Raw genomic sequence first — 22,677 nt, forward strand, 5'->3', positions numbered from 1 at the left:
TATTTGTTTTTACAATAAACCGCATCAAGTATTATTATCATGTCAAATTTTAATTGTGATAACCGAGTTTGATTACAGAGCTTTGAAAAACTCACAGCAAATACTGTCTAGCATCAACCAAAGTTAGCAACAGCCCCCAGACGCAGGCACAGTGGTAGCGTGGGTTTGTTTTGCATCATTGAAAACACTGACATCACAAAGGACACGCTGCCATTTCAAATTGTTGAGATTTTCAGTATAAAATGTGGTGAAATACTTTGTGTGTGTATCAGTTCTTTTTGAACATTTGCAGCACATTTAAACAATACTGTGATAACACTGATAATCGTGACGTAATTTTTATACTGTTTCATCTCTACGATCGATCTGTTTGAAATGTTTTGCTGATTAATCAATCAACAAAAAATTAAACAGCAATGGTTTGATAATCATTCATCGTTTCAGTCATTTTTAAACAAACATGCTAAAACATTCCCAAGTTTCAGATTTTCAATTATGAGGATCTGCTGCCTTTGTTTGTTAAGTGTGATGGTTATTTTAGTAAAATGAATAATTGTTGTTCAGATCAAGAACAAGACCATCACAAGAAATGTGATGACATCTCAGGCTCTAGGTAATTGTGACAGGAATTTTCACTATTTTCTGGCATTTTAAAGACTGTTTCTTAAATTATAATGAAAATGATCATTAATTACAGCCCCCTTATTTCTATTCATTTTTCCTTTCTTGGTACCCGATTAATGTTTTTTCTGGCTGAGTAGTGGCAAAACTGAATAATTATAGGCATATTATTACAGTAATTACTTGCATAACAAACTCGTAGAGCTGTCATACAATTCATAAGCAGCCAACTAAATGTGATTTTTCGTTGCTTGGCAACCCAAGATCCTGAGAATATAGTGTTGCCAAAGAAAAGGAAACACCATCAGTTCAGCGTGGTTGTTGGATCCTGTCATGCATCAGCTCTGATTATCTGTAAGCAAGCTATTTCTGATCCTGGCAGTTCTCACTGATGATCTCCATCTCATGATGCGCCTCTTCCTGGTTTCCCTGGCGATAACACCACATGTCACAAAGCACACTCCTTGCCACGTTATTCCCCATACTCATATAGGATTATAGCTGTGAAATACGGAAGACAAATTGAATTTCTGAGATAAACAGCAACATCTGTTCTAGTTGACTAGAATCAGGAAAAGCATCCAGATAATTTTTTTTCAGAGATTCTGTCTGCTGATGTTTTCATTTTGGCCACGCTCCGATAAATTAGCAGCAAAGTCTTATTATCAGTCAGTTCTTCTTTGTCTGTTCATTCCAGACGAGCTCCTCTGGCTCCGGTAGCCGCCACGTGACACACCTCCACGTCAGCCCCCAGTTTCTGAAGCTCATCCAGCCAGATCTGTTGCTTCTGAGACAGCCGGTCACTGGGCCCCTTCACCTCCACCAGCTACAACAACAAAGACATCCCATCATATCACATGGCACACTGCAGTATGATCTATGTAAACTGAGTTAAAATAATCAGGTATCACGCAGTGTTTGAATGTGATGTGATCTCACCTTGTAGCTGTTGTTTGAGGTGTTCCACACCACGAGATCGGGCAGACCTGCGCGGCAGTGTCTGTAGTCTTTTGTCATTCGTGCTATCACCCCTCCTAAGAAGGCTCCACCGAGGCATGACACAAGAGACTGTGAATAGAGTAAAAAGTGTTTATTTTAAAATCATGCAAGTACCTACAATAATACATGTAGACACAACATCTAATCCTATTAATTTATCACCACTGCACCAATTCCAAATCACCAAATCAAACACCACTGCAACTGAACTTTTTATATTGGTATGATAACACCACAATAAAAAGTGCATGATACTATATTTGTCATGATATTAAAAATGAAAGAAAAATGATGACTTGCAACAGCATTTTTTGTTCATATAAAGTCCATTTTGTACCTAATAAAGAAGCCACTGAGTGTATGTTTACAGAAGAAGAGGAATTATAAATACCTGAGCTTGTTGAAGGGATGAGAAACGCTCCCAGCTGACCAGTGAACACACTTTACCCTCCTGTGACACCCAGACATCCTCCACCATATCATGCAGCGTCTCCACAGAGGCCTCGCTAATTAACTGCACACGTGAATCGATCGCCTCTTTTCTGTTCTCATAGAAACAGTCGGTGTAAAGATCCAGCGGACATGTCTATGAGAAGAAAGGAAGACGAGTTAAACTGGTGTAAACGCACAGATGCATCCTACAAATATTATATAGGTAGAGCTCACTTTACCTGGTATGGATTTCTGAAAACATCTGGAATACCCTCCATAAAAATGATGTCCCACATCAGAAGAGCAAATAATGTGGAGAACGTTGAGCCCTCGCCATGGATTCCTGTTACATTAACAATGGCAAAACAATGTTAAGGTGATAAAAGGACACCAACATGGTAAACAGGTAAAGCAAAACTTCTTACCTTGGTCAAAGCCTTGTTGGTTGTAATGTGCTAAACACAGCTCTTCCACAGAGCCTATTGCAGTTGTATTCTCTTCCCCCTCTCCATCTGCTGGTATAAGAAACCTAGATTTCCCCATGCCCCCCTCATGAGGGAACAGCTGTCCCCGAATGGTCACCTGCAGACAAAAGTACAAACATTAATTTGCATATCTATTATTTACATATGACAAACAATTAAAGGAACAGTTTGGATTATCTGATGTGGAGTTGTATGAAGTATTTATCCATTGTCAGTTATAACCTACAAGAGACAGTCAGGAGAAGCAGAGAGGGGTACCAGCATGGAAGCTAAGCAATGAACTTTTGTGGACACTGTGGCCACTTAAAAAAGGCCCACATAAAAACATAAATATCAGTTTTAAGTATATGCTATGTTGGCAGAATTTTCAGCAATTTGTTTTGCTGTCAGACAGCCTTTTCTGACAGGAAACCACTGTCACACCATCCAAATATTAGTCTCTCCATACCGACCAAAGTCCATAAGCAAAATCAGTCATTTTTTCCTGCACAGGACACTGGAGTTGCTGGTTTGCTGCTGCTTCCATTTGTTAGTTTGTTTCTGCTGTTGTGTGACTTTGATGTTTTAAAATGATATTTTGGATTCACCAGGGTCACACAACAACACAAAGAAAGGTCGAGGTCGAGGCAGTGGTAGACCAGCAACTCCTGTTTTCTGTGAGGCAAAATTATGGATTTCGCCTATGGAGTTTGGTTTGTTTAAAGACAGCGATATTTAGCTTGCATAATGGCAGTTTCCCATCCGAACAGGCTTTGTCACTGCAAAGTAAAGTGGTTAAAATATTCTTAATATAACATTTAAACACTTAAACTGATACTAATGTTGTAGGAGGACCTTCTTTAAGTGGCTTAAATAAATCGACTATAGATAATAGACTGACTATTGATAAGTACCTCATACAAACAAATAATCCAAACTATCTTTTTAACACTTGTTTCTTTCCCCAGAAACCCAAATATGAACATATTGTGTTAAACTCACATGTTGGACATCTTGAACTTGGATGGTGGGCAGGTCTCTTAGTTGCAGGCGATACTTCTTGAAGCTGGCAGACTCTTTCATCCTAACAGCTCTTTGATGAAGAGCAAGTTTATGTCCAGTTCTCACCAGAGGGTCTAACAGCCCATCTCTGATAGCACAAATAGCCTGGGAATAACAAATTAAAAGACAACAGCTATTATTGAGCACAATGTCACACATAAATGATGAAGAATGAATGAAATGACTGGTGCTCACTTGCTCAGGTTTCTTTAGGTGCTGGTGAAGGTTTAGAGCCAGTCTGTCCCACCACCGCCCTCGGCTGTCCAGACAGTAAAGAGACTGTGAGAGTAAGGACTGCAGCTCCTCTATTGCTTCCTGTAATGCAAAAGTAGATGCAGAACATCTTTAACTATGACACACATTTAACTTCATTTATAAAGCTTGAATTTGTGTGAGACTGTGAGCTGATTAAGTAAAAAAAAAAAAAAACCTCATAGCGACGTAGCCGCTGCAAGATCTCCACCCCTCTGGACAAGATTCGAGTGTAAGCCCATCCTGTAGTGAAGCTGCGCAGGAACACAGGCAGCTCTCCGTGGTGACTATTCAACACAATGATAATGTTAACATTAAACAATATCCAGGGAGTCTGCATCTCTGTGAAGCCCATTTGTACCAGAGTGATGAAAAAAAGATCCCATAAATCATTATGAGAACCTCAAAATAAGGACTTAGTATCTTGAATAAGTCCAAACTTTTTCAAATTCACTTTTTTTTTTATCTCAAATAATGAGAAACTTTCTCAAAATAATGACTTAGTAGCTAAAAATAATGATCTAGTATCTCAAACAAATGAGTTAGAATTTCAATTAATAAAAAATGTTCCCAAAATAATGAGTTAATATCTCAAAATAATAAAAACTTTCTCATTCTCATTATTCTGAGATACTACATCATTATTTTGAGATACTAAGTCATTATGTCAAGAAAGTTTCTAATTATAATGAGTTAGTTACTTTGTTTTTTCATTACATGAGCAAAGATGGGCTTCATCAGTGCCTCTGTTTCAGACAGAAGCAAATAAATAGATTCATGTTACCTGAAGTCGTGGTTTTTCTTCAGCTCATGCCAGTCACTTTTAGCAGCAGCGTAAAGCTCCATGGCCTCCTCCCACTGACCTCCTTGCATAGCTGCAACTACCTCTATCAAGGCTCGCATGGACGCTTCATACCTGGTGTGATGGATGTAATCATGAGTATTTGTTTCTGCAAAGATAAAATGCACTAACTCAACTCTTTTGGCAGACACTCACCTGATAAGATCGTCTCTGTCCTGGAACACCTTGGCTGAACGCTGCACCGTGTAGTCTGGGAAGGCCAGACGTCCTGAGTTGACCAGCAGGATGGTGTAGAGCTGGTTCTGCCCTCCAGACGCCATCTCCTCCTCATCCATGGTGTCCGTCAGAGAGAAGAGCAGAAGGATGCGAGAGAAGACGGCCCGAGGGCCCCGACACAGGCGCACACAGGAGCCTGCCAGCTGCTTTGCCCTTTAACGTTAGAAAGAACAGTGGTGAGAGATCATTACTGCGATACTACAGTAGTACTGTGAGTGAACATGATGCATTTCATCATCTCACCTTTTCAGGATGACGGACCCAATGTTGTTCTGAGCAGGGGTCATAGAGAAGAGAGACTTTTGCTTGCTGAGACGGTGAAGTCCGTCCACCAGCTGCTGTTTCTGAGTCCCAGCGTTTCCCAAATGGAAAGTCTTAGCCAGAGCTTTGAGTTCAGGAGCAGGCAGGAGATCCAGAGCCTCCCCCAACTCCTGAAGGTCACTCTCTGATAGACAAGGACGGCACAGGGGAGAACAAGAGAAAACAGAAAATGTACATGTTCAGGATGATGTGGCGTTTCATATATCCAATATACATCCAAAGCTTTGTTAAATACTCGATTCTGATTGGTCAATTACGGCATTCTATGGTCTGATGTTTCTGAATAGCAGACCGTTGGTAGGGACACAGTTCTGATCATAGACTCTGGAGGACATAGCAGAAGCAATAAAGTAGCCATATAATAAATGTGACAATGTACAGTGAACGGGTCATTATTGCATAATAAATCCTTGCATCACCCTGTCGGGATTTATTGTGTAAGAATGACCCACTTAATGTATTATCCCTTACAAATTTTATATACCTTATTTGACAAATTTAAAAAAGATCACTGAAGTAGAAAGACACATTTCAGCCAGAAGAAGAAGACAGGTTTGGGGACCCCTTTCCTCCCTACCATCTAATCTCTAAGAGCCATTACAAACAGGGTTGCAGCGGAATATAGATGTCCTGGTTAAAAAATATATTTTAAGTTCAAAATTCATGTCTGTCAGGACATAATATTTGGTGAAACTATAAAACGGCATTTGTTCAACCAAAAATGTTCATTCTCTTTAGAGTCATTGTAACTGATAATAATAATAATTTTGTTGTACCATAAAAATCTATATCATTTTCTACTATTGCAGTGGTTACAAATCAGAAGTGAAAAGTGCTAGAAGGTAGAGCTTTAATTTGTTTTCCTTCGCTAAAACTGTAAAGGAAAACCACATGATCCTCATTAACTGCCATTATGACAGTCATAACAAAAAAAAAAACAGGAGGAACAGGGCTATACAGTCTTCAGCAGCATAATTACAAATATGTCAAAAATTTGAGAGGTTTTGACCCAACAAAAGATGCTCCAAAATGTAGGGCTGCACAATTTAATAAAAAAAAAAAAATGACTTGAAGGCCAGGGCATTTATACAGGACTATAGTACTTCATTATAAAACTGTTCTGTCACACATTTTTCCCTTATTAAAAAACTGCAGCTTCTGCGATTTGGACATTGCATTTGGCCATATTGTGATTTTGATAATCTTTCAATTGATTGTACAGCCCCACCGAAATGTTGAAATGTTTCCTTAGGGATCGTTTACCTGACTGTAGAAAACCACCTTGAACCAGCTCCTGACAAACAGGTCCCAGATCGTTGCAGATCTCGCCATAATCCAGTTTATTTACTAGGAGCCACTTCAGTTTCCTCTGAAAGAGTCTCACGTACAGCTTCTGGCCCATAACTGTGAGAAGGAACATACATGTGAGTGAAGAGGCTGTACTTATATTAAATAAAAATAACCAAGAGATATTTTATCATACCTGAGAGCTTCTCAAATCCCTGTACAAGTGACATGTCATGCTCGTCAAACAACGCCCTGTCATCCTCATTCTCCAGGACAGCCTGCAGCACGGTCCGGAAGTTACGGAGGTAGTAGGGAAGCCGTGGGGGATGAGAGCCCTCGACCGCCTGGTCAGTGGTGGTGTTTTCAGCACCAGACTGTGGCAGTGAATCACTATTGATCCCTGCAGCACTTTTCTCATGTGTTTCCACTGAAATCAGTGGGAGGTCACAGCCTGTGGTAGTTGAAGGTACCTCAGTTTTCAGCTCATCTGTATCAGTCGTCTCTGTTGTACTTTCACTAGACAACATCTCCTCTGGCTCTCTGCTTCTACCCTCATATTTTGCTTTCTTTCTGTAGCCAGACACAGTGACAGTGGAAGTCGTCTTCTTTTTTCTCTTTGCTAGTTTGAGGGAAGATGAGTGACTTGGAGTAAACAGTTTTTGGACGGTCTCTGATTTAGATGCTTTGAGTTCAAGATTATGTCCTTTGTTGGAGCACGATAGATCTTCCACTGCTGTTAGAGTGTCTGCACTCGTTGCTGTCAGGTCAGTGACTGTCACACAATCCTTGTTGTCTTGTAAACTATGAATCTGAAGATTTTCTTTCTGAGAGCTGTTGAGTGTCTCAGAATAAATGTCCTTTTCAGGACACTTTGGTGCATGTTTATCCTCTGTCTTACGACATTTCCTTGATAACTTAGAGGAAAGACTTCCCAGGTCAATCACCCTGACCACAGTTTTACTGGTTATCTCCCGTGGTGGCTGCTGAGAGTTATTCTTTTTGAAATAAGGGCTGGTCTTGGTCTCTTTGACCTCCTCCTCCTTGTTTGGATCCAGGTCTGGGGACTTTGGGGGATTCCTTCTGGGTGACAGCTGGATGCTTGGCACAACACTATTACTTGCTGAGGCGGCACTGCTGTCTCCTCTCTCAAAGTTCTGACATTGCAAATCAATGTGCTCATTGATCTTAAATCTTGGTACCAGCTGGCCACACAGGGGGCAGGCCAGCTTAGGTGGAGGCTGGCTGCTGAAGAACGAGGTGATGGGAGTTGTGGAGGCAGCAGCAGCAGCAGCACTGGCAGAAATCCCTGCTTTGACATCGGTTTTCTTCTTGTTTTTGGACAAAGACAAACTTCGCCTGAGTTTGTCTTTGTTGGCTCTCTCCGTCATGATGCAGGTGGAGGCGGCGTTGCTCGATGAAAACGTTTTTTAGATTTTCTTTGTATCATACTCTACATACCATTAGAGCAATGCTATGCTTACTATAGCTAAACTACGTGCTAACTTAGCTTAATTTTCGCTTAAACAATTAATTTTAAGTTGTCACATATTTGTATCTTTTGGCATGTAACACATGCATTATAAAAAACACCAGAAGCACTGATATAAAGACAGACAATAGGTTAAAACAAGAGCTAACATACCGGTAGCTGTCTCATTTGGTGACGGAGGTTCAGCGGCCGTAAAGGGAAGCCCTGATTTGCGAAACTCTCGCGAGATTTGTACCCGTGGTTTCATCATTGTGCATTTTGTACCAACTAATTATAATTTATAACATGACAACGCTGTGTTTAAAATGTGATTAGGCTTAGGGACAAAATAAACATTTGGTTTGGGCTGCAAAATTATCATGGGTTGGGTTAAAGTGATGACTCTCGCGAGGTCTTTTGCGAGTCTGGGGTTCCCTTCTAAACACGACCAGGAGCAGCACGATAACAACAATCCCGCTTCTCAGGCTCAACCAGAGGAGCGCAGAATGGAAAGGGTATAATAATCGATCCCAAATACATCGATGTCTTTTTCAAATAGTCTATCTAAATGCAAAAGCCAGTGTAGAATAAATAAAATATAAATATTAAAAAAATCATTTTCAGCATGTAGAATATGTATATGTGCATATTTATGCATGTTTAATCAAAGTAAACGGTAAAAATGCAAAACATATGTGAATCATCCCCTTTTTCGTATTGCTTTTTCTTTTTTCCAGCTTTATTAATAAGAACAGTGTCATATGTGAAAAAAGAGGAACAAAAGAAGGAAACATAGTTCTAGGGAATTCAATAAATAAATAAATAACACTGAGTGCAGTGAAAACAAAATAGGAGGAGGAAATCAAAATAAAATATATAAATAAAGGGGGATAGAAAGATTAATAAATGAGTAACATCAGTCAATATTAATATTATTTGGGTCTTTTCAGCTTGACTAGGGAATATGACACGCCAGAGGGTTTGTGATCTCGTGAATCCAGTTTAAAATCAATTTAGAAGTGGTTTTGGTTTCAGTTGGTTGAATTTGTCAAAAAAAAAAAAAAAAAAAAAAAAAAAGATAAAGTTGGTTTAAATGGCTAACGTCTTTGTCCAACGAATTATTTTCTAAATAAAATAAAATCACAAATCAGCTTCTTTTACAATGACACCTGGGTACACCGTTACAAAAAAAATTAAAACTAATCAAAATTAATCGGCTCATTTATTTGGGCATATGTTTGGCCGTGTACCCAGCCTGCCTCTCGCTGTGTTATTTGTTGGGGACCAGGGCAGTGAGCACATGATGGGGGGTGTATTTTTTACACAGGTTCCTGGGCTGCTGTGCGGCTTTTATTCAAAAATCACCATTCCGGAGAGCAATCTGATCTGATCAGCACACGGGCATTTCACAGGGAGGGCCGTCGACAGGACCGATGTTGGTGAGTACCGCACTGAATCGTGTAAATACAAATGCAAAAGCATCTTGTGGAGATGCGTGCGGGGCCTGCGCGGCTGCCGACAGCCGGGCTGAGGACAATGCTGGATGTGCTCCTGGTACAACATCAGCCCAATAAACTGGATGTCAGCATGGTGCAGTCTCGATGCTTCAAATCAAGGTCGATGTGAGCCGCAGCTGCAGGATAATATCGCTCCCAGACGCCGAAACCCCCAGCGTGTGCGTGTGTGGAGGGAGTCAGCTCCATCGCTGCTGTGATATATGCGCAGGAAAACCATAGATCCGATTATCTTATCGATATTTAAGCAGATGGGAATGCGGCGTCCACTCGTGGGGGAAACCACAACAACCACTCCTGCAGCTGCGGCAAAACTTCAGCGTAATGCCTTTATAAAATACCACCACAAATACGTCAAGGGCAGGGCAAAATGCGTGTAATCCTAATACTGAACCCCAATACGAGACAATAATAATGAAGCTTATTGTTTTTAATGAACACTTCAGCACCATGGAGAGGTCATGATTAGGTCCGCCTGTTATACTGTATAGGAGGTGATCTGAGGGGGGGGGGTTAGGTCTTTGTGCTCATAATACCATAATCTCAGTGTCATTATCATCTGATCAACCCTGTGAGCGGTGGGAGATTTATTGTGTTTAGTGTGTTAAAACCTAGATCAGACCCGAAAGCAGCGCAGTCGAGCCGTTTTTCTCCACTTCAGCCACAAGCTGAGATGCTTGATGTTTAGATGAGGGTGTTGACATGTTTAGACTGGGCGGGTTTCATCAGACCACTGTGTTCAATGTGATGATGCTCTAATACATTACTTCACTGGACACCATTATCACATTTCAGGGGTGTTGAAATCATAATACAGATTATTTTACTTAGAAAACAGTTGGTCCTGTATCGCTGTTTAGCCTTATAATGTATGTAAAATTGATGTTTTAGGGCTGGGTGATGTGGCTTATACATAATATCACAATATTTTGTGGCTGTTCTGCAATATATATCTACATTTACACATTTTCTAAAAAAAAAAAAAACATTCCATAAGTTATAAAATAATGCAAACATATGGAGATTTTGTAGAATAATGTGCATTTTTGTAGATTAAACTACCTTTAACATATATAGCAGTAGAATGCAACATACGCATTAATCCAGCAGTAATTTAATTCCAAAAACTACAACAAAACATCATACATGATAGTAAAACACTGACATGAACCATTTTTCTGCGCAACGACAACTTAAAAATGCTTTCACAGAAGATTAACATCATGAGATTTTTAAAAAAAATAAATTATCATAGGTAATATGGACATAATGAGTAAGAGGCAAAAGGCAAATAATAGAACTCAGGCTGCAACTAATGATTATTTTTATTATTATTAATCTGCCATTTATTTTCAGGATTAATCGATTAATTGCTTAGTCTATTCATTGTCAGAAAATAGTGAAAAATGTTGATGAGTATTTCCCAAAGTCAAAGATGACATCCTGAAATGTTTGGTTTTATTCAAAACCCAAAGATATTCGGTTTACTGTCTTAGAGGAATAAAGAAATCAGAAAATATTTGAGAAATGAAATAATTTGGGAAAGAAAAACAATCAACAAGTTAATCAACAATGAAAATAATAATTACTTGCAGTCCTGTCAGTCACTTAATTGCTTTCTTGATTAATCGATTGATCGTGTGGTCTATAGGATGTCAGGAAAAAAGTAAAAAATGCCCATCATATTTTCCCAGACCACTTAAAAAAAATTATCAAGAAAATAATCAGCAGATTAATCAATAATATAATTAAGTTGCACCCCAGTTTAGCTATAGTACTAGTTAAAATATGGAAACACTGTTGTATTTTCTTTTTTTGTTGTTTGGCTCATTAAAAACAAATGAAAAATCATAAAAGAGACAGAGGAGAGTCCAAAGAAATTAGTGTTTGTGTCCTTACTGAACTGTGACATTATCTGTTTATTTATCAATACATGAGGTGTTGTATTGTAGAGATGCTCTTCAGATATCAGAGGAATGATGAGCTACCCCACAAACAGTTTCCTCAGAAGTCATGGATCATAAATCTGGCACCGACACCGACCCCGTTATATAAATGTTTGTGAGTGAGGGGATACTTTGAGTACAAAAACATCACATGCTACATGGTCTGACTCACTTCAAGCAGTTTTCCTGTTCTGCAGGACGTCAAGACCAAATTAGAGCAGACACAACAAAGCAGGATGACAGATAACAAACAATGGTGGCAGTCACCGTAGACAAAAGCGCTGAGATGATGTGTGGGTGTTAGATGGTGTAGAAGTAATAGATTAATAAGTGGCCACAGCTTGTCCTTGATGAAGAGACGGTGATTTCTGTGTCGGTTTAAAGAGTGAAACAGAGACTTTTACTCTGATATAATGGATGATCTCAGTCCAAACTCTAAGTGAAGAAGAGAATCTTTGATCATATGTTATTTAAATCTGGTATAATGTGAAAATGTGTTGTATCATAATAGCTTAAAAAGAAGCATGAATAGAGGTTGTTTTGTATCTGAAAGTAATTCTTAATGGCTAAATAATTTGTGTATTTATGGAAAAGACAGGCAGGTATAAAAAGTATGTTGTCTCTAGGGCTGCAATGTATTTTAATTGATTATTTTCAAAATCATGCCATTAATAGTTTAGTCTATAACAGTGTTCCCCAACCCTGGTCCTCAGAGCTCACTGCCCTGCATGTTTTAGATGTTTCTCTGCTCCAACACACCTGATTCAAATGATCAGGTTGTTGTCAGGCTTCTGCAGAGGCTTGATGATGAGCTGATCATTTGAATCAGGTGTGTTGGAGCAGGGAAACATCTAAAACATGCAGGGCAGTGAGCCCTGAGGACCAGGGTTGGGAAACACTGGTCTATAAAATATAAAAAAAAACAAAACAAAAAAAAAAACTGAAAAATGCTCATCACAATTTCCTAAATTGAGCCCAAAAGCGTTGTCTTAAATTTGCACTTTTCGTCCAACAGTCCAAAACCAAAAGACTCTTCATTTAGTATCATAAATGACTGAAAAAGTTGCTGAAAAATGGCTGACATAATGAATAAATTATCAAAAGCTGGCAACTAATTTTCTTTCAGTCAGCTTGCCGATTAATCGACCAATCGTTGCAGCACCAGTTGGCTCCAGTGAAAAAATCTGACATAAATCATGAAGATTTTTGGGGCAGATGCAGATATGGATAGTAGGACATTTAAAAAAAAAAATCTGATATTGAAATATCGGCCAATATTCTTTATACAGAATATAATATACAGAGTATATACATAAACACACATTTTGCATTGATTCCTCAAAAGTGGTTGTCAAACATTTGTGCCCAAGATATGTAACAGAGGCAGGATATTTTACGGTTCATCTATAAACTTTAGGGACAGCAGGGCACTGAAACAGCAAACCTTTGCCAGCATTCTGAATCAATATTAAGAAAAATGATGTCCTGTTAAAATAAAAGTTTTCATATTGGTGCACATGCCGGTACTGATATCAGTTGGCTGATACATTAGTCTGTTTCTAAAACTGTAATAATTTTTCTGTTAGTTTGTGAAAAAAGGCAGTAGGACATCAGAATCAGAGTACTTTATCGATACCTGGGGGAAAATTGGGTGATATCTGCTTTCATTCAAGAGCAGTTGTACAGAGTATGAATGTTCTGTTGAAATGAGAGCGTAATGCAAGCATCTCAAAAATCTAATTTTGGTTCTCTTATTAATGTTCACAGGGTTGAGGGTAGTGGGCTTATAGGGCCAGTGATGGCTCATGGAAAGAGGCCAGGAACCATCTCCAAAATCTTGGCTCCCAGCCCTCCTCCGTTCCCCGGTCCAGGACTCACTGCACAGAGCCAAGAGGAGGCGTCCGAACAACCACAGTGCACCTTGAAGGATGATGACAACGACCAGCTGACTCCTTCTGTCCCTGCGAACCACTATTACATGAGCTGTGACCCGAGTCCCGAGGACATGGAGGACACCTGCTCTGAGTACGACAACGTGGGCTCGGACGTGGAGCAGGACTATGATGAGGTGCTGCACTTAAACAGGGAGGGCGTAGTGGACACCAGGTACTACAAGCAGTACTGTCCCGAGGATGGAGGCTATATAAAGCATGCAGGAGGTGATAATATTAATGAGAACAGCAGCGGTGGTGACCAGTTCACTCCCAGGCCTCCTCGCCACAGCACAGAAACATGCGAGGGATCACAACTGGACGCCAAGCCTCACAAGACGGGCCATCGCTTCAGGGCGCACAGTGCTCAGGATGAAGCAGAGAGGGAGGTGGAGAAGAGCCAGGAGAACAGGTTCTTCTTCACTGACGGAGATGAGATAGAGGAGGTGCTGGATGGAGCCAAGTTTATAGAGGATTTAGAGGAGACAGAGGCCGCTGTTCAGAGACAGACGAGCCTTTATCAGGACAATGAGAACGATCGAATTAGAAAGGGAGGTGATGAGAGGGAAAGGGACGATGACACCAGAGTCGCAAGAAACCACAATATCCCAGGAGGCAGTAAGAAGTGTGAGTTGTCTCACGTGGGCTCAAAGGAGAAAGACAGGCAGGGGAAAGGACGAGGGCGGAGGGGGGCAGGAGAGGACATGGAGCACGTTGTCTCTGGGGTCAAAGCGTGCGCGACCAACAGCACTGAACAGCGTCCAAAGACATCGTCAAAGGACTGCAAAAAAGTGGCCGTGCGGACCAAAGCTCGGTCTGGTTCCGGCAAGCAGCATCCTCCTCCGCCGCCGCGTCATTCCCACGCCCCGCCGCCCGCTGACACCCAGAAGGCCCCGCCTCGCAGAGAGACTCCTCCTGTTCCCAGACCCAGTCCATCCTCTGCTGCCAGCCGGGAGAGCGAACTCCGGGTTATCAAACCATCCCTGGCTCCTCATCACACAGCCGAACAACAGAGGGAGCCTCTGGAGGAGAGGCAGAGACGGCCAGAGAAGCCCCAGCAGGTAACAATACAAATAGGGCAGCTCTTTGTCACACCTCATCCCCTGTGGCTCCTGTTTGTTAATGTTCCTGCACAATCCTCCAACACTGTGTCCCACAGTGAATTAAGGAAGATTTTAATAAAACGCTTTGCCTAAAATAGTCCATTGTCCCCACGGGGTAATCATCTACATAAGACAACAAGAAACATTTAAAATAAAACAAGGCTTGCCTGAGTTAAAACAGATGTTTGTATACAGCAGGTTGAGAAGCCAGGTGCAGCTGTGATACCTGAGGACGTGGCAGAACAGCCGGCGAGGCCTCAGTGTCCAGAGCTCGTCCCTGCAGAGGAGAGCAACGACACACCCAAAGTAAAGACTGATTACACAACACGATCCAACAACTTTACATTTATGACCATGTAGTTTTTGCTAACTAATTTGGCTTTTTCTATCTTTAGAATTCCCTTTTTATGTGGAGTGCTTTTGTAACTACTGTACATGGGCCACAGATAGGCCTGTCATGATAGCTACTTTATGTTGTCCCAGAAATACTTGCAATAAACAACATTATTGTAATTTTCAAGCTGCAATATTTAAGACCCTAACATTAAAAAAATGAGTACTACAGTCCAAAAAGAGTTGGAGCCATAGACGGTATGTTAAATAGGTTGAAATCCTATTTAATATGCATAATATGGTTGAAGCTGCTCCAACACACCTGATTCAAATGATCAGCTCGTCATCAAGCCTCTGCAGAGGCCTGACAACAACCTGATCATTTGAATCCGGGGACCAGGGAAACATCTAAAACATGCAGGGCAGTGGGCCCTGAGGACCAGGGTTGGGGAACACTGATTTAAATGATTTAGCTCCTACAATAAAGGCTTTTTAATTTTCCCTTCCTGAAGGTTCCTACTTCTTTTTGCCTGGATTGCCTTCCTGTTTGTCAGATTGGCTAAATTGTTGGTGATATTCTTGTGTAAACTAACATGCATGCAAATACAACATGTAATAATTATTGAGATCATGTTCATATATTGTGCAATAAGATGTTATCTTAATTATTGTTGCAGGTCTGGCTATAATACTCATTAATATGCACTGTGATAATTGATAAAGATGATGTGTCTGCTCTATAAAACTGTTTACCCTTACTTTTAAGAAAACACAAGAAGCCGCTGCATTCCCCAGCTTTGAGGACGGTAATTACCTCATAATATTCTTACATTTTTTTTCATAATTCTTTGCAGCACGTTACGATGTTTTACAGTGCGAGTCCTTTGTTTTTGCTGAACAGTCCCAGGTCCTTGTGAGCCAGAAGATCTTATTGATGGGATCATCTTTGCTGCTAACTACCTTGGCTGCACTCAGGTGTTGTCTGATAAAAATCCATCCAAGTCCGTGCGCATGTCCCAGGCCCATGAAGCTGTCAGTCGCATCAAGGTAATCCGTCTCTTCAGGGTCGTTAACGTCCATTAATTTGGTCTGTAAATATTCAAATCTGCCAGAGAGGTTATTGTACATGTCCTTCTTGTTCCTGTGTCCAAAATAATGTAGGGACAGATTTCAAAGAAATTTGGCAGACAGATTGGGCTCGCGTTCAGGAGGAATTGATCAGAATTTGATGGTGATCTGGCTCTGGGATTTGTTCCATTAGAAAAAGTCGCCTTTATAAGCTTCAGCCATCAAACTAACAGAGATACACACTTGATTCCAAATCCTCAGGGTGTATTTGCAGGTTTAACAATCGAAACTGATGTCTCTGTATATAACAGAAAGGTACTTGTTCAGCACTGGCAGAGGCTTGTGCTCCCAAAGTGCCTTTTACTTTGAGTTTCAACGAATTAATGGAATTTTTAAGTGTGTATATGTACCTGTACAGCCAGCTGACTTATTGAAGCCATCCTGCAGGATCATTTTCTGACCACATGGTGGAGCTGTTGCATGCTCTGTTATTTTTGCTTTTATGTTAGGTATCAAGCAGTAATGTATTACTCATTATATGATATGAAATACAATGTGATATGCAATGTAAGGCATTACAATTTCCAAAACAGCAATGAAATTACAATTACTAATCCAAGTAACTCTGAGTTCCTGAGTTACTTCTTGACTTCTGCAGGCTCTTATGATGACATGTATGTGTAGCAGGTCAGGGAAAGTCACATCAGCTGTTTGCCAAAAAATTAAATAAATGATGCAGGATAAGAGAGGGGGAGAGAGGCAAACTTTCACAGGTGGAAGTATTGCGATTACTTTGAGTTTGTTAGGCTACTTTGTTTCCACCACAGCCGACATCTGGAGAGTACAATAACAAACATTTTGTGGGTGTTCTGCTCTGGTCATAAAGGCCACTGTGCCCCCTCACTTTGACCTCATGCCCCTCAAAAAATGATCTGCACCGAGGCCACAGTGGCCCTGATGCCCTGCTCTCACTGCTGATTTCACTGTTTTCAATATGGTTTTTAGACACCAGTATCTTTTGTTGAGATTCTGATTTCTTATTGGGCAACATCAAGTGAAAAACTCTAGCCTGTTACAAACAGCCAAAAAATAGACTATTTATGACTACAGTTTGATAAATTAGCGAACAAAGAGGACGAGAAACTCAACATATCAAGTTATGAATCTACAATTTTTATTTAATCGCGTTGCTGCCCTGTATTTGGCCTTTGTGCCCTCAAAAAATTGACAACACAAAAGGCCAAGTGGGCTTTCCCCGGAAAACTGATGAAATTCCAGGTCTGCTGCTGAAAGCTGCACGGCCAGATTAAATTACAGAAATATAAAATGTCTGTTAAAACAATATGTTGTTTATTTCAGAGCCAGGACGAAGACTCTCAAATGATGACGGAGGTGGACCTGTTCATCTCCACTAAAGCTGTCAAAGTGCTGAATGCTGACACACAGGTTAGTAAGACCTGGATCTGCTTGTGTTGATTCACCTTTAGTCACTGTAGGAAATCTGTCCAGACATAAATAGTAATGACTGTTATTGTGTTTTTTTTTTATTGTATGTAATGCCTGTTGTGAATTGGGTTGCGATGGTTTGTCATTTTCAAAAAGTGGATCCCAGACAAAAAGTTTGGGAAACAATGGTTTAGGGCATGGTTAGAATTGATTAAATAAAGTGTCTGATTGGTTCAGATGATCACCTTTGTTTTTGCTCCATGTAGGAGACGATGATGGACAGTGCCTTGCGTACCATCTCCTACATCGCCGACATCGGCAGCATCGTGGTTCTGATGGCACGGAGGCGCATGTCTCAGGCCTCTTCAGAGGATTTCTCAGAATCTCCCGACTCTCCTACTGAAGGGAAGAGTCAGTACAGGATGATCTGCTACGTGTTTGAGTCAGAGGATGTAAGTGTTTGCCGCCAAACTGCACGGACATTTTGCATTTTTGAGTTTATAGTTTTGTTGTTTTAAACTGTTGTGATCTTTCCCACCTCCTTGCTGTTGTCAACTGGGATAGCCTTTCTGCTCAGTAGTTTTCCCCACACGCTCCCCTTCCCACAGGCGCAGCTCATCGCACAGTCCATCGGTCAGGCCTTCAGCGTGGCCTACAGAGAGTTCCTGCGAGCCAACGGCATCAACCCGACCGACTTGAGCCAGAAACAATACAGTGACATCATCAACTCCCAGGAAATGTACCACGATGACCTCGTCCATTTCTCAAACTCAGACAACTGTAAAGAGGTGCGACATTTTTTTTGTGGCTGCAGGTGAACTGTGGATGATGATTGATGGATTTCCCTGAACACAAATGGCTGCAGCTGAATCCCACAAATCTTCTAAACCCCGGCGTGTGAAATTCAAAATGTGCTTTAAAATGATTAATAAATGCTTCTTTTTTTCACGTGTTCCAGCTGTATGTGGAGAAGCAGAAAGGGGAGAGCCTCGGTGTGGTGATCGTGGAGTCCGGTTGGGGCTCCATCCTCCCCACTGTCATCCTGGCCAGTATGCTGAACAGCGGCCCTGCAGCTCGCTCTGGAAAACTCAGTGTTGGGGACCAGATTATGTCCATCAATGACACCAGCCTGGTGGGGCTGCCGCTCGCCACCTGTCAGGGCATCATCAAGGTACTCATCAGGCTGTGTTCATTCAGATTCCACTTAGATAATATGTACTATGTGAATCAGTAAATAGTACAGGGGATTATACAGTGAAACTTTCATGCAACTTTATTTGGTTTAGTTCAAACTTAGTTGTTTGGTGTAATACCCTCTGCAATGAACTTCAAACTTGTCTGAAACTCAGCCGCAACCGTTGCAAAACTCTCAACCTTGTGAAACGCAGATAACGTGTCAGACAAGGACCTCAAACTATAACGCGGTATCATTCAAACTGATTTTAGCTGATTGATTTCAACTCAACAATGTCTTATCACCACGGTGAACAAAGCAGAGCCAGCCAATCATGTATCAAGCTACTTTTTAATACTGATGTCACAAGGTGGCAACCACCGCCTTCTTAGGCTGTGTTTTTTTCTTCCAGTATTAATGCACTCACAGCTCCCTTCCTGTTCTCTGTGAGGCAGCCATTAAACAGAGCAGCCCTCAAGAAAAAGTGCCACAACCTGTCTAAATGGATTTTTACTATCCAGCAAGAAAATGACACGAAATAAGATCACAATTAGATTACAATCACACTTCTCGCTTGATACAATCTAGCGAGAAAACAGTTATTATTAAAACAATTACCAATCTAGCCAGCAAATTTTAGTGAAATAAACTATTAAATCATGCTGCATGAGATTATTTTTGAATTGCTGCAGCTACTACTAAGTACTACCTGCAACTAGCTGCATGAAAGTTTCGCTGTGTAAAGCCAAGCAGTTTCTCTGTGGGTTTGAGTGTCTGCGGCCACTGATGACCCTCAAAATGATTAAATGAATGGACAAAACAGATGAATAAATATAAATGTTTGATTTAAGCATAAAAACAGAACCAGTTCAACTCCCACCTGCGGCTCATTTGCTGCACGTCACCCCTCTCTTTGTACCCCCTTTCCTGTCATATCGTTAGCTGTCCTTATCAAATAAAGGCATTAAAAAAAAAAGTTTTTTTTAAGTGGTGAATGAAATGTGGGAGACAATCCTGCACCAGTAAAAGCTCCAACATAGGCAAAATATTTATTTTGGTCTTTGCAGATGACAGTGGCATAACTCATACCTTTGTACTTTTTCTTATTTATTTGGGAAGGTGATCCTTCCTCCTGATTTTTTTTTTAACAATCAGAAAAGTTACAAATGATTGTGAACACCTGCACTAGTAAGTATTTAGCAGGAAGATTTATGTGGGATTGAATCAAAAGACTTTGCAGCATCAATGTTTTAATTTGTAATGACAGAGAGGAATAAGCTTCATCAGTCATTGATAAATTAATAATTGGTCGGCAATGTGACATTAATGTGTTTTTGTGTTTGTTCCTGGACATGGTCCAGGGTCTGAAGAATCAGGTGAAGGTAAAACTGAGTATTGTGAGCTGTCCTCCTGTCACCACCGTCCTCATCAAGAGACCTGATCTCAAGTTCCAGCTTGGTTTCAGTGTGCAGAATGGCATTGTGAGTAAGCCCTTGTTAGTGTGAAGCATGACACTTTAGGTTTAGGCTCAAAATGAATGGTTGGCAACTTCTGAACAGTGTATACTATGCACTTTTCAGTTACATATGAAGTGTCTTTTTCCCGTCCTCAGATCTGCAGTCTGATGCGAGGTGGCATTGCGGAGCGAGGCGGTGTTCGTGTTGGACACAGAATCATTGAGATAAACGGTCAGAGTGTTGTTGCCATGGCACACGAGAAGATTGTTCAAACCCTGTCTGTCTCAGTGGGTGAGGTAAGAACTCCTCAAGCCACAAGATGGCAATTTTCACTCATTACTGCACCACACAGATCACTGTAGGCTACCATGCAGGTCTTTTAAAGATATACGTACAGATTAGATCAGTTTGGGATTCGTTCCAGGCCCAGATTACTGGACACGTACAGCACAACAGCACACTCTTAATCAACAAATTAAATAAATGCAAGTCCTGGGCACAAATGGCACGGTTAAACATTTAAATCTTTATGCAAAAGCTGATAAACTCAAGCGTAAGTAGTGCAGCAGATGAAGTCTGAGGAATCTTGTCATCAGATGTACAAACTGAAATGCATAACTTTATTTACACAAAAATGGATTTCATTTCATTTCATTCATGGCCTCCATTATTTCTCTCCAAGTTGACTGCTTCTTCTTATTTGTTGCTACATTGGATTGCTGGCTGCACAGCTCTTTCTTTCTATCTCAGTGTCTGAGAAATTGCCATTTGTTTTACTTTGATCCTCCATAACTTTGCTGCCAATTAGAAATTATTAGCTACAAATTTGCAGGACAGCAGGAAATGAACAATGTATCCTAGAACCACACGCTGCTGGTCAAGAGCCATAATTACATGGCTCTGACATGGACACTCATTACAAAGTCTGGGTGTTGTTAAAACTAAGCTTAAGTTCAGTTGGTGCAACCGAAATCATTTCTGAAGACTAACAAAGACCGACTTAGCAGCCAGGACAAAGCTTAGGTTTGGTGCTACCAAACCCCAGTGGCAACACAGTGACGACAGTGAAGATTTGTGTTAATTCCTTAACTTTGCAGGTGCTGGTGAGCACATTTTGTTACCTTTGGACAGAGCCAAGCTAGCTGTTTGCTTATGTTTCCAGTCCTTATGTTAAGTTACACTAACCGGCTGCCTGCTGTAGCTTCATATTTATCATACAGACATGAGAGTGGCATCAATCTCCCTATCTAACTCTTGATACTGATTTTGCATTCCTTAAAACAATATAAACAGATACAAAATAGCAAGGCTAAATTCACAATGAATAAAAAGAAAGTAAAAATATTTGCACATAATAAAAAAAAATAAATGAAGAAAAGCATCTTTACATTCTAGCAGTCAATTTAACAGTCCTCAGTAACACAGCCAGATATTATATTTTGAGACCCCATCAGCAAATCACACAGACAATCTATATGGTAGCAAAGCAAATTTAAATAATAAATATACAGCAAAAAACTTATTCGAAGTTTTGTAATTGCTGATGTGCTTTTAATTTGTAGATTTAAGCCCAAGGGAATAAATCTGATTCTTATACTCAACAGTTTACCATAAACAACATTAGAAATTGCTTAATTTATGGCCAGAGAAGTCTTCATCAGCTATTCTTGCTCTGCTCCACCACTTCCACTTGATTTTATCAGCTGTTACTGTGATTTTGTATTTGTGTGTTTTCCCAATTCCTCCCAGCATATATCTCCATTAAGGCCATAAAAGCTTATTATTTGTCAGTAATGGATCCAAGGTCTCTTCTGTCTCTCCGGTGGCGCAGAAGGGAGTAAATTAGGCCTGGATTCAAGTGATGTGATTACGACTGTGCCTCTGTAAATGGGCTCTTAAGTTGACGGTGTAATCGTCCCCGCTGCTCTCTCTCCTCTGCGCCTCTCTGCCAGATCAACATGAAGACGATGCCCGCTGTGATGTTCAGACTGCTGACGGGACAGGAGACGCCTATCTACATATAGAGAGCCTGCATGGATCAGCCCACTGTAGCTCTGCATGTCTGGCTGCGTGGAGGCGATGACGGACATATGATGACGACAGGTGGCTCAGTGGGACGAGGAGAATTTATTTTTCTATCATTTTATTTTTTCGGCCTCTTGTTGCAATGCTGTAAAGAACATCCAGTTCTCATTTTCAGGTTTTATCTTGAATTACATTGTCATAATGGCCTTACAATGTGAATACTCTGTCTGTAGTACTGTACGTGAGTTCCTGGTGTTGAAGAGAAGTAGCTTTAAGGTCATGATTATTTTCTTATGAAGAGATAAATTAGTACATTTATTTTTTATTTAGTCATTTTTATAATGTGTATGTATGGAGTTTAAAAATGTACTTCTACTGTAAATACTTTGGATTACTCAAGGACTTGGTTGGAAAGGCCATATTACTCCTAAGTATATGCATGTTATTATGAAGAATTACTGACCAGGGATTAATTCTCAATCTGACATGATAATCTATTACAGTAAATATTTAAAAAAAAGATAATAATATGCTGTACAAAGGCACTAAACTATGTGTATTATGGTGATGCTGAAGGCCAAAGACACATCTACTTTTCAAAGACATACAGTATGGGTGACCATTACCTTTACCAGAGTGAACAGTACAAGAATGTATCAAAATATACATTACTGAATGAATGTAATGTTATAACAC

General features: G+C 40.4%; 2 protein-coding genes across 3 annotated transcripts; one reads left to right on the top strand and one right to left on the bottom strand.

Annotated features, from left to right (window-relative positions):
• Positions 1-31: 31 nt before the first annotated feature.
• fan1 (FANCD2 and FANCI associated nuclease 1) lies at positions 32-8,186 on the bottom strand. The gene is made up of 13 exons (XM_084734945.1): positions 6,713-8,186; positions 6,493-6,633; positions 5,152-5,353; positions 4,828-5,061; positions 4,615-4,746; positions 4,009-4,117; positions 3,774-3,893; positions 3,519-3,683; positions 2,478-2,634; positions 2,292-2,395; positions 2,012-2,206; positions 1,561-1,689; positions 32-1,447 (listed from the first exon to the last, which is right to left on the bottom strand). The coding sequence occupies exons 1-13, from the start codon at positions 7,902-7,904 to the stop codon at positions 1,310-1,312; spliced, it is 3,018 nt and encodes a 1,005-aa protein (XP_084591071.1). The 5' UTR covers positions 7,905-8,186; the 3' UTR covers positions 32-1,309.
• Positions 8,187-8,933: 747 nt separating this feature from the next.
• apba2a (amyloid beta (A4) precursor protein-binding, family A, member 2a) lies at positions 8,934-22,055 on the top strand. 2 transcript variants are annotated; one of them, XM_084733473.1, is made up of 12 exons: positions 8,934-9,423; positions 13,212-14,436; positions 14,674-14,784; positions 15,578-15,617; positions 15,713-15,858; positions 17,239-17,325; positions 17,592-17,777; positions 17,934-18,113; positions 18,284-18,496; positions 19,861-19,980; positions 20,112-20,252; positions 21,909-22,055. In XM_084733473.1, the coding sequence occupies exons 2-12, from the start codon at positions 13,243-13,245 to the stop codon at positions 21,978-21,980; spliced, it is 2,490 nt and encodes an 829-aa protein (XP_084589599.1). In that variant the 5' UTR covers positions 8,934-9,423; positions 13,212-13,242; the 3' UTR covers positions 21,981-22,055. The 2 variants fall into 2 exon arrangements, with proteins under 2 accessions (XP_084589599.1, XP_084589600.1); XM_084733474.1 differs by having other exon boundaries at positions 14,677-14,784.
• Positions 22,056-22,677: the final 622 nt, after the last annotated feature.

The sequence above is a fragment of the Lutjanus erythropterus genome, chromosome 13 (assembly GCF_056507025.1).
Source record: "Lutjanus erythropterus isolate fLutEry1 chromosome 13, fLutEry1.hap2, whole genome shotgun sequence".
NCBI classification, from domain to species: Eukaryota; Metazoa; Chordata; class Actinopteri; order Lutjaniformes; family Lutjanidae; genus Lutjanus; species Lutjanus erythropterus.

What these genes read in the sequence shown, in the direction of transcription:
- fan1 (XM_084734945.1), bottom strand. Translation starts at nt 7,904, where the DNA reads ATGACGGAGAGAGCCAACAAAGACAAACTCAGGCGAAGTTTGTCTTTG. An exon ending in GGGATTTGAGAAGCTCTCAG is followed by an intron (nt 6,634 to 6,712) that starts GTATGATAAAAT and finishes TCCTTCTCACAG; the next exon opens with TTATGGGCCAGAAGCTGTAC. An exon ending in CCTCAAACAACAGCTACAAG is followed by an intron (nt 1,448 to 1,560) that starts GTGAGATCACAT and finishes TTGTTGTTGTAG; the next exon opens with CTGGTGGAGGTGAAGGGGCC.
- apba2a (XM_084733473.1), top strand. Translation starts at nt 13,243, where the DNA reads ATGGCTCATGGAAAGAGGCCAGGAACCATCTCCAAAATCTTGGCTCCC. An exon ending in TGCTGAATGCTGACACACAG is followed by an intron (nt 17,326 to 17,591) that starts GTTAGTAAGACC and finishes TGCTCCATGTAG; the next exon opens with GAGACGATGATGGACAGTGC. An exon ending in TCAGTGTGCAGAATGGCATT is followed by an intron (nt 19,981 to 20,111) that starts GTGAGTAAGCCC and finishes TCCCGTCCTCAG; the next exon opens with ATCTGCAGTCTGATGCGAGG.